This window comes from Elephas maximus, chromosome 7 (assembly GCF_024166365.1).
Source record: "Elephas maximus indicus isolate mEleMax1 chromosome 7, mEleMax1 primary haplotype, whole genome shotgun sequence".
Lineage (NCBI taxonomy): Eukaryota > Metazoa > Chordata > Mammalia > Proboscidea > Elephantidae > Elephas > Elephas maximus.
The window spans coordinates 9,033,504-9,047,506 of NC_064825.1; the positions used below are offsets into that span (position 1 = coordinate 9,033,504).

General features: G+C 36.2%; 1 protein-coding gene across 4 annotated transcripts in view; it reads left to right on the forward strand.

Moving 5' to 3' along the window:
* Positions 1-14,003, forward strand: part of RDX (radixin) — a 104,589-nt gene that overhangs the window by 72,520 nt on the left and 18,066 nt on the right. For 3 of the 4 annotated variants that reach the window (XM_049889344.1, XM_049889342.1, XM_049889343.1), the window contains exons 11-14: positions 2,615-2,775; positions 4,205-4,297; positions 6,616-6,858; positions 8,134-11,005. In XM_049889344.1, the coding sequence (XP_049745301.1) occupies positions 2,615-2,775; positions 4,205-4,297; positions 6,616-6,858; positions 8,134-8,298 (662 nt within the window). In that variant the 3' untranslated portion in view covers positions 8,299-11,005. Of the gene's footprint in view, positions 1-2,614; positions 2,776-4,204; positions 4,298-6,615; positions 6,859-8,133; positions 11,006-14,003 lie in introns of those variants that run through there. The other variant, XM_049889346.1, reaches the window with a different exon arrangement.

The following is a 14,003-nucleotide window of genomic DNA, read 5'->3' on the forward strand; positions in this document are numbered from 1 at the left end:
TTGCTTTTCCAATGAGTAGTTTGTGATCATACTCTTTACTCCATGATTCTAAGAATTTTGATTATGGAACTTTAATTTGCTTTTCTTTTGAAATAGTTTTCCCAAGGTAAAAAAGGTGACAGTTAATGAACTATTGCCTTTGACTGGAAAGAAGAAAAATCCATAGTCCTTTTGGTAGATCTTGTTTATTAATGTATATTTCACTAATGCTGCTACAATTACATAGCTTTCAAGCTTTGCACTTGGGGAAATACAAATTAAGAGATCATTTGGCTCACAAAATCTTAGATCCGTCAAAGTCAAATAATGCTTGGTTGAGAAAGGGAAGCATTTACAATTTTTATTAGCTTGAATTTAGAGCAGCTTTTCTCACCCACTCCCAATTAGACACCATAACCGTTTTTATCAATATACTATTAATGAGAGAAGGAGTTAATTCTCAAACTTTAACCTTAGTCCTGAAAGAGCTGATACTCTAAGTAAGCCAGACTCCTCAGTACCCTCTTCCCACATGCCAGACCTCAAAAATTTCAAGTCCTAGAGTTTTTAAACCAGATAGCAAAAAACTGGTATATTATTCACCTTTCTGATCTGATCCCACTTTGCGGGGATTATAAGTGAATCACTGGTCCAGAGGCATGTTTGTTTCATAGAAATATTCTAACTCATGGGTTTGCAAACTTTTTCTGTAAAGGGCCAGATAGTAAATGTTTCAGGCTTTGCAGGCCATATAGTCTCTTTCTCACCCACTCAACTCAGCTTTGTAGCATGAAAGCAGTCATATTCAATATGTAAATGAACGAGGGTGGCTGTGTTCCAGTAAAATGCTTATTTTTCTTTTTAAAAAGCAGTGGATTGCATTCGGCCCATAGGCCATAGTTTGCCAACCCCTCTTCTAACTCAGGTAATTTGAATAGAAAAAAATGGGAAATTCTTATCCTTTCTAGAAGAGACTGGAGTAAATTTGATGTTTTCAGAGTTCTTTTTCAACAATTAAAAAAATTTAGACGTTTGTATAATTGTTAGTATACCGCAGTAGAGCCATTGCCTTGACCATAATTCTTCAAATGGATGTTTATTATAAAAAGACGATAAGAAAATTATTAATATTGGGAATTAATTTGTTTCATGATTTAGCTTTGTAACCCAAACTTATTTCTCTTATTTTATGGTACAGAAAGAATTTTTATTACAAGAGAAAATAAAGCATTGCTTTTATTTGTAAACTTTATTTGCTTGCTTATTTAGATGAATGGTAAGACTATGAGCGTTGTGGGGCTTACTTTTTATGCAAATCAACCAGATGGGAAAAACGATGATCAAAAGCTGACAACCAGGTGGAAAGAAATGCTAGGCTAGCTCTATTAGCCACACTTTAGCAGGCAAATCTAAAATGAGTAGCCCTGGAATTTAGCTGTGGGTTTGTTTTTTTTTTTTTTTTTAACATCTAGTGTTATACACACTTCATCTTTATAGACAAATGGCCACATAGAATTTTGCCTTTGTTTTCTTATCAAGAATTTAAAACCTAACCAAAGAGTCCTTTTTCTTTCCCAGCTCTCTGAAACCCTCCCAAGGCTTAACTGCAGTTACTACTTAAGTTAGTTCTGAGTAAGGCCAAACTAAGAATGGAGAGTAGAAGCTTTTATATGATAGTTACCTTCCAAATCTCATGACATATAGGTTTTATCTTTCTAAAGTATAAAGAAGCATCATTCTATGTGGGACATGATAACACCCACTAGTAGGTTGCATTTTGTTGTTTGCTGACACAAAACCTACTTTATAGTAAATGAGAATTGCTTAAAATTAGTACTTTTAAATTCTCATTTTATAATGTTCTGGTTTTGTGCTAGTAATATTTTCTTTAGGAGCCTGGTGGCGCAGTGGTTAAGCACTTGGCTGCTAACTGTAAGGTCAGTGGTTCAAACCCACCAGCTGCTTCGTGGGAGAAATGATGTGGCAGTCTGCTTCTATAAAGATTTACAGCCTTGGAAACGCTATGGGGCGGTTCTGCTGTGTCCTACAGGGTTGCTATGAGTTGGAATCGACTAGATGGCAGTGGATTAGTGGGAATATTTCTTTTGCGGTTCAGTTCACTGGGATAAGAAAAGACAGTCTTATGATCTATACACTTAAAGGTTAAAATATGTCATTCATCTCCAAATATCCATTATTTTCGCTATGCTGTATTTACCAATAATTCAAATTTCAAAAATTCATATCAAAATTCCTATTTTGGGTTAGTAGATACTGTTTTCAACCTTAATTTCCTTAGTTTACTTATCTAAGTCTTACAGATATCTGGAGCAGATGGCCAGTTGTTTACTCAGATCAAAACTTTAAATGGAGAGATTATTTTTAAAAATAAAAGTTACTGCTTCTAGCTTTCTGACTGACTTGACTTACAAAGAATTTTTTTCATTTTTGAGTTGAGTAGATTTTTTTAAAATGGTTAGTTAGACTTTTGCCAAAGTAAGAGTGAGGTATTTGTGCATTTGCATATATGATTTTAGAAACTAGAGATGAGATTCCTTGCTACTATTTTGACTTTCTATAATTATAATAGGTGTAGCTAATCATTTTTGTGGGGATATAAACATATATTTGACAGAACTGGAAGAACAGACTAGAAGAGCTTTAGAGCTGGACCAGGAGCGAAAAAGAGCAAAAGAAGCAGCAGAACGTCTTGAAAAGGAGCGTCAAGCTGCTGAAGAGGCCAAGGCTGCTATAGAAAAACAAGCTGCTGACCAGATGAAGAACCAGGAACAGCTAGTAAGCACCCTTCTAGAGAAGGAAAAATTTAAATGAAAGCATAGACCGAATCTTCTAAAACTAAGTATATTATACCTTCTGGAAAGCAAATCAAAGATAAAAGTAACTTAATAATGAAGTGTTGGGAATGAGCTTTAAAAAAATTTTTTTCCATCTATGTAAAACAGGATGAGCCCTGGTGGTGCAGTGGTTAAAGCTCTCAGCTACTAACCAAAAGATGAGTGGTTCAAACCTACTAGCTGCTCTGCGGGAGAAAGGATGTGGCAGTCTGCTTCCATAAGGATTCACAGCCTTGGAAACTCTATGGGGCAGCTTTACCCTATCCCTAGGGCTGCTATGAGTCGGAATCGACTGTATGGCAGTGGGTTTGTGTTTTGTTTTTGTATATAAAACAAAAATTTTTTTCTTGTAATTTATTTATAAATGGAGGCTATTGTCATTAAAAGATTCAGGTTCACTAAGCATTTGGCCAGGTTCTTCAATACGCTAATGGGTACATTTTGCTTTAGATAAATCAACAAAAATTCTAGGTGCTATAACTGTAGGCCATAATTGGTTGAGTTTTTTGTTTGTATAGTGGAATTTCATGTAATAAGGAGGAGGGATGACCCTTAGATGATCCTGGACTTAAATGTTGGTTCACATATTTTGGCTGTGTCTCTTTGGATCTTTTTGAGCCTCCATTCCCTCATTTTGAAGAAAGGAATAGTGCCACCTAATAGGATTGTAGTGCCATAGTGGTTAAGAGCTTGGCTGCTAACCAAAGAACGAAATGGTCAGCAGTTTGAATCCACCAGCTGTTCCAAGAAAACTCTATGGGGGCAGTTCTGTTCTGTCCGTATAGGGTCACTGTGAGTTGAAATTGACTCCATGGCAATGGGTTTGGGTTTTTTTTTTTTAAATAGGATTGTTGAGGAATCAGATCACATGGATTATTTGACAAAGTGCTCTTTAAACTATAGAGCACTGTCAAAATATTTTTTTCTTAGTAGTCTTTAGCAAATAGTTTATTGATAAAAGTTTAAAAAAAAAAAAAAAAAAACTCCTGAATTACTCATTTTAAGCTCCCGCTTCTGAAATAGAATTAAGTACTTGTTATTGAGTAATAAATTTTTTTTCACTTTGTCTTATTATTAGCTCATTTGAAGGGCCTACTATAAATAAGGGAGCCCTGGTGGTTAGTGGTTAAGTACTATGGCTGCTAACCGGAAGGTCAACAGTTCAAATCCACCAGCTGCTCCTTGGAAACCCTATGGGACAGTTATGTAAGATTTTAAGGAAATGTTGCCTTTTTTTTAAAATGGAAGACTATCAAAGAAAAGCACATAAAACAGCCTGAGCATGTACATTAAAGTTTTGTTGACATAACATGTCACAGGGATACTGAAAATATATTAAGTTTTTTAATCTTGGTAATTATTTATTTTAGGCAGCAGAACTTGCTGAATTTACTGCCAAGATTGCACTTCTAGAAGAAGCCAAGAAGAAAAAGGAAGAGGAAGCTACTGAGTGGCAACACAAAGTAATTTTTTTTGTTCATTCACTGGGATTTACTGAATACCTGTTTTCTACCAGCAATATGCGAAATATACAGAGATGAATCTAATATACCATGACAATTCAGACAGGGAAACGTGTGTATAAATGTGTATATTGTAGTAAATCTATTGATACAAGCTAAGTACTTTGGAAACACAGAGATGTGATTAATTTCTGATGGAGTGAGGTAGAGTTGGGGAAACCTTTTTAATTTTGATAATAAATTAGGTTCAGGGGTAGGAAGGATCTGGAGTGGCTAGGTACTGAAGACAGAGGGAACTGAATGGGTATAGGAATTACACTCATTGCGTGTTGAGGACAACCAGTAAATGAGCAAAGCTTAGAGTATATGCTCAGAAATGCTGGGAAATATGGCTGCAATGTTAAATCATAGGAAGTTAAGTTGTAAAAGGTTTTAAATACCCTACTAAAGCCAGGGGGTTAAGTGGGGTGTATTTGTAGGCATTGGGCTCTGAAGGGAAACCCTGGTGGTATAGTGGTTAAGAGCTACGGCTGCTAACCAAAGGTTCAGCAGTTCAAACCCATCGGGTGCTCTTTGGAAACTCTGTGGGGCAGTTCTACTCTGTCCTATAGGGTCGCTATGAGTCGGACTCGACTCGATGGCAACGGGTTTGGTTTTTGGTTTTTTGGGCCCTGAAGATTTCAAAACAGGATTGTAACATAATCAGGTAGAATTTTAAAATATAACTTAGGAAGCAGTGTGAAAGATGGACTGGGATAATGGTTAGGGTTACTTAAGAGATAAAGATCCAAACTAAGGATATAGTAGGAGTCCCTGAGTAGTGCAAATGATTAACTCACTCGGCTGCTAACCAAAAGGTTGGAGGTTCGAGTCCATCCAGACGCATCTCAGAAGAAAGACTAGCAGCCTACTTCCGTAAGGATTACAGCCATTGAAAACCCTATGGAGGACAGTTCTACTCTGATATACATGGGGTCTCTGTGAGTCAGAGTCAACTCAATGGCAGCTGGTTAAAAGATGTGGCAGTGAGAATAAAGAGGAGCAGGAAGTGTTGAGACATATTTTGTGGTAGACTCAAAAGAGCGTGGCAACCAAATGATTGGATGTGAAGTTGAATTAGAGGGATGCAGTGAAGATGATACTGAGATTTCTAATAGAGGTTTCTAAGTAGATGAAACTGCCATTGTTTGAAGAACACAAATGAAAAATCAGGCATTTGTTGGAAGGGTGGGCCATATAAGATAATGAGCATTTAATTCAAACGTTTTTGGCTAAGATGCATCATGGGTAGGTTGTCCAAACCTACACATTTTTACAAGAAAAGTTGTTCTAATAATTACATCAGGACATTATGTAAAACAAGACTTCTCTAGGCAAATCAGGACACTGTGATCACTCAAATCATTGGTGATATTGGATACTTCATGTTGTATCCTATCAGAAGACATTTCATATCTAGTAAACCCACCATTAGTGAGTTTTAACTGATCATTGGGTTAGAATAATGGCAGTCTTTATTTCTCCATTGTCTGGTTATATTTGTTCCTCGTGGATAAAAATAATCTATTAGCTGTGGCATTCTTTGACATTATGTGAATATCTATTTCCCACCAACATAATAGTTTTAGCAACAATTGATAATCCTTGTCAGAACTAATAGTTTTATTTGGTAGGTAGATAATAAATAGCTGCTTTCAAGTTTACTCTGACTCACGTACAACAGAACAAAATGCTGCCTGGTCTGTGTCATCCTCAAGATGGCCAGCACGTTTGAGTCCTCCATTGGGGTTACTCCATCGCACTAAGTCTCCCTCCTGTTCGCTGGCCCTGCACTTCCCCAGACACGATGTCCTCCTCCACTGATGGTTCCCTCTGATGGCGTGTCCAAAGCAAGCTAGTTGGACAATGTTCTGTTGTGACCCATTGACTAATTTTTGAAATTATATCACCGGGCCTGTCTTCCTTGACTGTCTTAGTCTGGAAGCTCTGCTGAAATCTGTCTACCATGGGTGACTTTACTGATATTTGAAACACAGGGTGGTATAGCTTCCAGTATCACAGCAGCATGCAAGCCACCACAGTACAATACGCTGACCGACAGGTGGTAGAATTATCAGGATTTGAAAATGTTTTTTTAGTTTTGTCACTCCTTCTACTTGTTGGCATCATTCTATAAGAATATAGCTTTCATCATTAGGGCCTATTTTCATTACCCTGAAATACAGTTCCTGTTAGAAGGCAGGTTAAAGGCTTGGTTCTTTCCTTTTAATTACCAATTTTCGGAGAAAGTTGTTCATGAATTTATTTTTAATGTTCAGGCTTTTGCAGCCCAGGAAGACTTGGAAAAGACCAAAGAAGAGTTAAAAACTGTGATGTCTACCCCCCCTCCACCTCCACCACCACCAGTCATTCCTCCAACAGAAAATGAGCACGATGAACATGATGAGAACAATGCTGAGGCTAGTGCCGAATTATCAAATGAAGGGGTAATGAACCATAGAAGTGAGGAAGAACGTGTAACGGAAACACAGAAAAATGAGCGTGTTAAGAAACAACTCCAGGTACTTAAAATTTGTCGTCGTATGCACATTTAAATTTTAGCTTTCGCTTCTCCATCTGTTCAGGCAAACCTATTAAAAAGGGAGGTACGATAGTCGAAAGCCTTTAACACTAACACTGGATGGCCATGTGATCTGTTTGTGAGGGCTTGACCTACAGTCATTTCATCCATTCTTTGAACTCATTATCATTCGCACATGAGCAAATGTTTACCGGTATCTTTTGCCATTGAATCGACTCGGACTCACGGCAACTACATGTGTGTCAGAGTAGAACTGTGTTCTGTAGGGTTTTCAATGGCTGATTCTCAGAAGTGGATTGCCAGGCCTTCCTTCCAAATGTTTATTATCATCAGTGTAATCAGGACTTAACAAGCGAGTTTTTTAATTATAGCTTGCCCCATTTTAAAAGGTAGAAAGTAGTGGTGTGTTTCAAAAAAAAATGAACTTTGTTTTTAAACAGTAAAGCGTACGTGGAAGAACAGCGATATTGAATAGACTATCTTTAAGATGTTACATAATCTGAATTACTTGTCCAGATTTGTAATGGCAAAAGGACTGTTTATTAAATTATATAATTAGATCAAAACAGGAAATTTTAATATAGCTAGAGCTTTTCTCCAGTTAATTTTTGAATTGGTGAAATCTTTAAATATTAATAAAGAAAAAAATAAGGTGATAATTATAGTAAATATATTAAGACTTTTGGCAAAAGCTCTCATAGTATTGATTTTAGATCTTACAGTAACATCACTCTGGGACGGCTTCCAGTTGCCATTGAGTTGATTCTGACTCGTGGCGACCCCACGTGTGTCAGAGTAGAGCTGTGCTCTGTAGGGTCTTCAGTGGCAGATTTTTTGGAAGTAGATTGCCAGACCTTTCTTCTGAGGCATCTCTGGGTGGACTTGAACTTCCAACCTTTCGGTTAGCAGCCGAGAGTGTTGCTTTTGTACCACCTGGGTACATGTATAGTGGCTACAGTAAACCTTCTATAAATCACTTCAAGTGTTGGATGAGAAAGTTAATTAAACCAGTGTAGAAGACTGTGCAGACATAGTTGATGATTATAGAAATGAAAGGCTATGGGTATTCCTTCCCAACCACCACCCCTGCCATTGCTAAAAGTAAAACTTACTTTAAAGAAGAGTATTTTACAGTGTAGATTTTAGTATGCCAAAGATTTGGTATATATATACTGTTGTGTCTTTAAATGGTTTTCTAAGTTTTTAAAATCTAAGAAAAAAAATAATAAGTGTACTTTTTATTTTTTAAATATAGGCATTAAGTTCAGAATTGGCCCAAGCCAGAGATGAAACCAAGAAAACGCAAAATGACGTTCTTCATGCTGAGAACGTTAAAGCAGGCCGTGATAAGTACAAGACTCTGCGACAGATTCGCCAAGGCAATACGAAGCAGCGTATTGATGAGTTTGAAGCAATGTGAGAGCTGTTATTTTGCGTACATGTTCTTCATAAGCTGAACCACCAACAGAGAAAAGCAGGCCTTTGCAGATGTGATGGAATGCATCCCACCTTGCCAAAGCACTTACACCAGTTTGACTGTGGTGGCTAAGAGAGAAATTTAAGGGGCGCTCTTCGGCATAAAGGCAACGCGATGTCATACTTGGGTTGTTTTTATTTTGGGGGCCAGGGAATGGAGAACAGTGTTCCATCATCTTCTTTCATATTTTTCCTTTTCCATTTTTTTTTCTGTTGAATATTAACTCTAATTATCATGTCTGACAACTGTGTATGTGTGGTTTGAGCACTTCGAACATTTTTGAAGGGTAATGGTGACTTAACAAGTGTTTAGATAGAGGACTCTCTTTTCCCTTGCCCCTTCCGTATTCTCACTCAGCCACATTTTCTGACTGTGCCTTCTCATATCCTGCCATGCCCATCATGCGGATCATTGGCATTGTTTAAAACAAGGGTAGGTGGAAGAGTGGGCAGTCTTTGATCATTGCGTAGAAGGTGGCTATGAGTCATGAAAAGGATTAGAACATTTTAATAGTGTAGTATGCAGCTGGTGGTTAATTTTTTTTTAATTCCAATGATATTATTGGAAATTTGATGCTTGCTTACTTTACTACAGTCATCTTTGACGGCTGGGTCATTTGGTCTTTCATCTCCTGCCATCTTTTGATGGTTTTCTTGGCTGATTCATAAAAAGATGTAGACAGCAGGTAGCAGTTCCATAGGAGAAAATTTATTGATAAAAATACTACTGCAAATAACAGTTGTCTCTGAAAGATTTGAATAGTGCTGTTCTTTCACAGATTAATTCAGAAAAACAGTTGCTTTAATAAAAGAAAATAAACATTTGTTGGGAATTGATGTTAATCATTAAGAAAAACCTGGATCTTTCCGGAAGGACAGCATATGAAAACAGTAGTCCCAAGGAGGGGACAGAGTATACTACCTCATTACTACACCTGCGATGACTGGTTGTTCAAACACAATGGAGTGTGTAAGCTATATGTTTTATAATACATAATAATAATACTTTGTCATGAAGGAATATTTTTGCAATTTCATTTTCCTTCAGAATATCTTAGAGTGCTAAAATTTTTAACTGCCCTTTTGTGTTGAGTTGAATTGTGGAACTCTGATATGTACTAAAATTGTAAACTCTCCTGGTATACTGTCTTCCTGGAGGGGTGTTGCATGTCTGAGGGTGTGTGTGTGAGCGTGTGTGAGAGAGAGAGGATGAAAGAGACGTTGCCCTTGCAGCATATGAAGGATGTCTGTACCTTCATTTCTTGATATAATTATTACATAATCATTTTAGCATATTTGGTTTATAAATCATTGTGCATTTTTTTTTTCAGTCTGTAAGAATACTTAAATTTGGTTTGTTAGTCCTGTTTTAGAATTCTTTAATTTTAGGTTATGTTAATTTCAATTATGTCTGTCTTACTGAAAAAATCTTTCCAGTTAACATGTTCTAATATTTTCTTTATTTTAAAACACCTAGATTTGAAGATAAGGAAAGCCTTGTTTTCTCTGTGTGGTTCAGCTACTTTCCATTTGGTATTATGCATTCAAATTACATTTATCTATTAAAATTGCCATTTTATTAAACATTGTCATGCACAGTAGGTTCAAATTATGTCAAAGTATTTCTTGCGCTTCTTTTTATTTTGCTTACTTTAAAAGGATTAATCTGGGCAGACATTATGAAAAGGAAAGGTTGCGTTTAATATATTTTTTGAACTTCGTAGGACAGAAGATAACCTTGAGTAACTGTTGTGCAGTGGTTGCGCACATGCTTCAAACCCTAGATGGTGACCTTGTGATTTGAGCTTTGAGACGTAACTGTTCACTTTCCCAGAGCACTGACGCAATTGCCATTAAAGGTGAAAACCTAGGTTTCCATCGGATTTGTATTAACTTCCCTGATTTTGAATTGTGTGCGCCATCATTGCTACCTCAGTTTGATATCAGTGTTGAAAAACTATCAGTTATATTTACTGTTTATAATCTTATTTGTAGATTAGAATTAAAATGGATTTAATCCATTTTTAAACCTGTGTGAATTTTTCTAAACCAGAACAACCATTTGTAATATGAGTTTTCATAGTGATTAAACCAATTATAACTTTATCATTAGCAGTGAGAGCACATGTTCATATAGCAATGTAAAAATGTGTTCTTGACCATTTGGTAAATTCCAACAGGCTTTTTACCATTAGCATAATTTTGTGCTGTACAATTAAATTATAATTACATCTATAATTTTGGATAACAGTCATTGGTTAACAATAAAGTGACAAAAGCTCATGCCTTCAAGGTCCACTGTTGTTATTTAACATGGATTTCTTGCAGATTTCCTGAAAATTGTAGTCTTTGTTAGAGCCATGAATCATCACGTCTTAAAAATGAGAAGTGGATCGGAAAAATTTCAAGTAATTTCACAGTCTTCATAGACTTAACTCTTTCACTCTGCCATCAGGGCTCCATGGGAGTCCTAGTGATTGCTAATTCTGTGGAAAAATTAAACAGACTGTCTTGACAATAGAAAATAATTTAGGGTTTCCAGTCATTGTTTTTATTGTATAGTTCGTTGCTTCTTTTTCCCGAGGACGTTAAAATTTCATTGTCATTGATTCATCTCACTACCAAAATGCTCATGTTCTTTAAAGAACCTTGTGCTAAGTGCATTTATTTAAATGCATATTTTTATTTTAAAGCAACATTACAGGGTAGTTACCATAAATCTAAAAGTTAATTGCCTTTTTAAAAGCTTTTTATTAATTTTTAAAATGAAGATTCTTAAATAAACAAGTGATAAGTCTATTTTACGAATAATTTAAAAGCCAGATATCATCTCAGTTTATAATAAAGTTTAACTCTCACTTTATTATTTCTTTTCTCAAGGCCAGGTAGGAACCTCTTTATTCCTGTCAGAAAAGGGGATTTTATATAATAATATTTTGTTTTCTTTTCTAATCAGGGTTTCCCCTCAATGACTAGAGTTACCATTTGCAGTTATCTGAGACTTTATTGGAACTCACTTTGCTTGTCTTTAGAAAAGTGTTTCTGTATTAATGTTGTGTTTAAAAAAATAATTCCCATCACTTTCTGTCCCACTTTTAATCACCTTGTTGATTGGTGATGTTTTTAGAAATGAAAATGGTAAGGTAAACTTTTTAAATCCATGTATTCAGGGTTAAAAAAATTAGCCTTTTTAAAAGTTAAAACTAAAATATAATTACTGCCGTTAGCATTAATTTACTGAAATGTTTAATAAACCAAAGTTTGACTAATAAGAAAGAAAAACATTCTGTACCTTATTTCTTCATTCTTTTTAACTAGAGAATAATATCATATTCTGATGTGGTCCATCATGTAGAATGACGGTAATCTCTAGTACATTTCAGAAGCTTGCTGAATTCTCCAGGTGGTTCGATAACTTCATAAAATAGGAAACCAGTCTGACTCCTTGCCCTACACTGGTAGCTAGAAAAAATTGACTCACAGTAGTGTTCAAAGATTACGTTTCATCATTGGCTTTTCCAATTAAATAATCCTAATTCCCAATTTTTCCTTAATGGACTGACTTCTTAATACCCGTATCTCTTCTAATTTCTCTATGCCCAATCTTTCAAGATTTTTAAAGCTTCCATTTCCCCTTTGAAAAGGTCATGACTCCCTGCTTTGTCTCTCAGGAACTTTGAGCTCCCTTCAGCTCTCTGATACAAGAGCTTTCTGATTTGGGGCTGCACATACTGCTTGAGGAGTTGAAGGATCTGTCATTGTTTCCCACATATTTTTAAGGAAAAGACATGACTGACATAACCCAGGGCACATTCTTTAAATTCAGGTTTATGGTTTGGTTCTGAAGTCCTGAGCTACTAAATGGTTCCAGCTGCTTATTTCATGGCATTTGTATAGTCAGTACTTTTTTATTAAGTGCTTTATGTCCTAGGACTCAGAAGCAAGACTAGAACAAGTGTGACCCTTTGTTTTGCTCTATGATAACTATGGAGATAGTTTAAGAAGGACTTGCCAATACTGATGATGGTAATACTAGTTTATCTTAGCTCTTAGATCATTTGCATAAATCTATTGCTATATCAGATTCTTTTAAAATAGCACCACCGTATTAATGATCATGTTATTTGTATGCCCAGATTCCTCCGTGCTTGTATCTATCCAGTTGCTTCCATCTGTGCAATTTCATTTTTTTCATTTTTTATTACCCTGTTGTAATTGTTCTTTGCTTTTATTTAGTGGTTGTCTTTAAAACTTGGATTCACTTCAGTATTTATGCATGTCATTCAGTTTGCTCCCAAAAATAGTGATACTGTTTCTAGCTTTTTATCTTTACTAAGTATATAGCCAAGTGTCCACCTTTTAATGGTATTTGGGGTTATATAGTTTCTGAGATTATTTGACTGTCACTGGAAAAAATCCTTTTGATAAAACTGGGATTTATTATATGAAATTCTTCTTGCGCTATGTTACAGTATATGCCATGATATTCCTTTTAGTTTTTTCAACTTAAATATGATGTTTTATCTTCTATTCTAGACCCAGTAATGCATGTCTTAGACTCCTAAGGCTTTACCCATTCCTTTTGTTTCAAGTCTAGCTTTCCAATTCTGTATGTTGCTGTTATATAATTATTTGCTTGCTTTTAAATATCAGCTGTTTTTGCCAAAAGATAGAGTTGTGTGATAAGGGAAACTACGACAAACACAAGGAAGAGCAATAGCAGGAAAATTACGGACTGACAGGGAATAAGAAAACTCAGTATAGGTTTCGCAGGTATGCTTGTTCTCTGCCAAATTAATTTACATTTGATAGGTCAAATTTTAAACACTGGTCAATATTTAGGAGCCTTGGTGGCCCAGTGGTTAAGAGCTTGGCTGTTAACCAAAATGTCGGCAGTTCAAATCCACCAGCTGCCCCTTGGAAACCCTATGGGGCAGTTGTACCCTGTCCTGTAGGGTCACCGTGAGCTGGAACTGACGCAGCGGCAACAAGTTTGGTCAATATTTAAAGATATCCTAAAAGATAATTATAAAAGTTTTTCTAACCTTTAGTAAGGACTCACACCTAACTGACAAACCAGTCAAATATAGTAATTGGTAATTCTGTATTAAACATGGAGCTCTGGTGGCACAGTGGTTAAGAGCTCGCCTGCTAACCAAAAGGTCGGCAGATCGAATCCACCAGTCTCTCCTTGGCAACCTTATGGGGCAGTTCTCCTCTGTCCTGTAGGGTCACTATGAGTCAGAATCGACTCGACAGCAGCAGGTTTGGTTTAATTTTTCTTGGTATTAAAGGTTGAAAAGTTTAATGGAGTTAGAAGTTGAATCTTGATGTTTTTTTAAAGGGGGAAAATAGTTGTTGATGAGGACAGTATCACTAAAAAGAAAGGCAGAGCAGAACTGTTACATACTGAGGTTAGAGTCAGTGTGAGTCACTGTGTACTGTCAGTTGGTAAAGCTAGAGTAAGTTGGGCCAGGCGTTTATGGAGTCTTGAATTCTCTGCGTGAGTTGGTTTAGTTTTTTTTGAACCCACCCAGTGGCTTTGGGAATGGACAGTTAAAAAAGAGAATAACTAAACCTTGCCTGAAAATTTCATGTAGCTATGTAAAGTATAAGGAGCCCTGGTGGTACAACGGGTAAAGCTCTTGC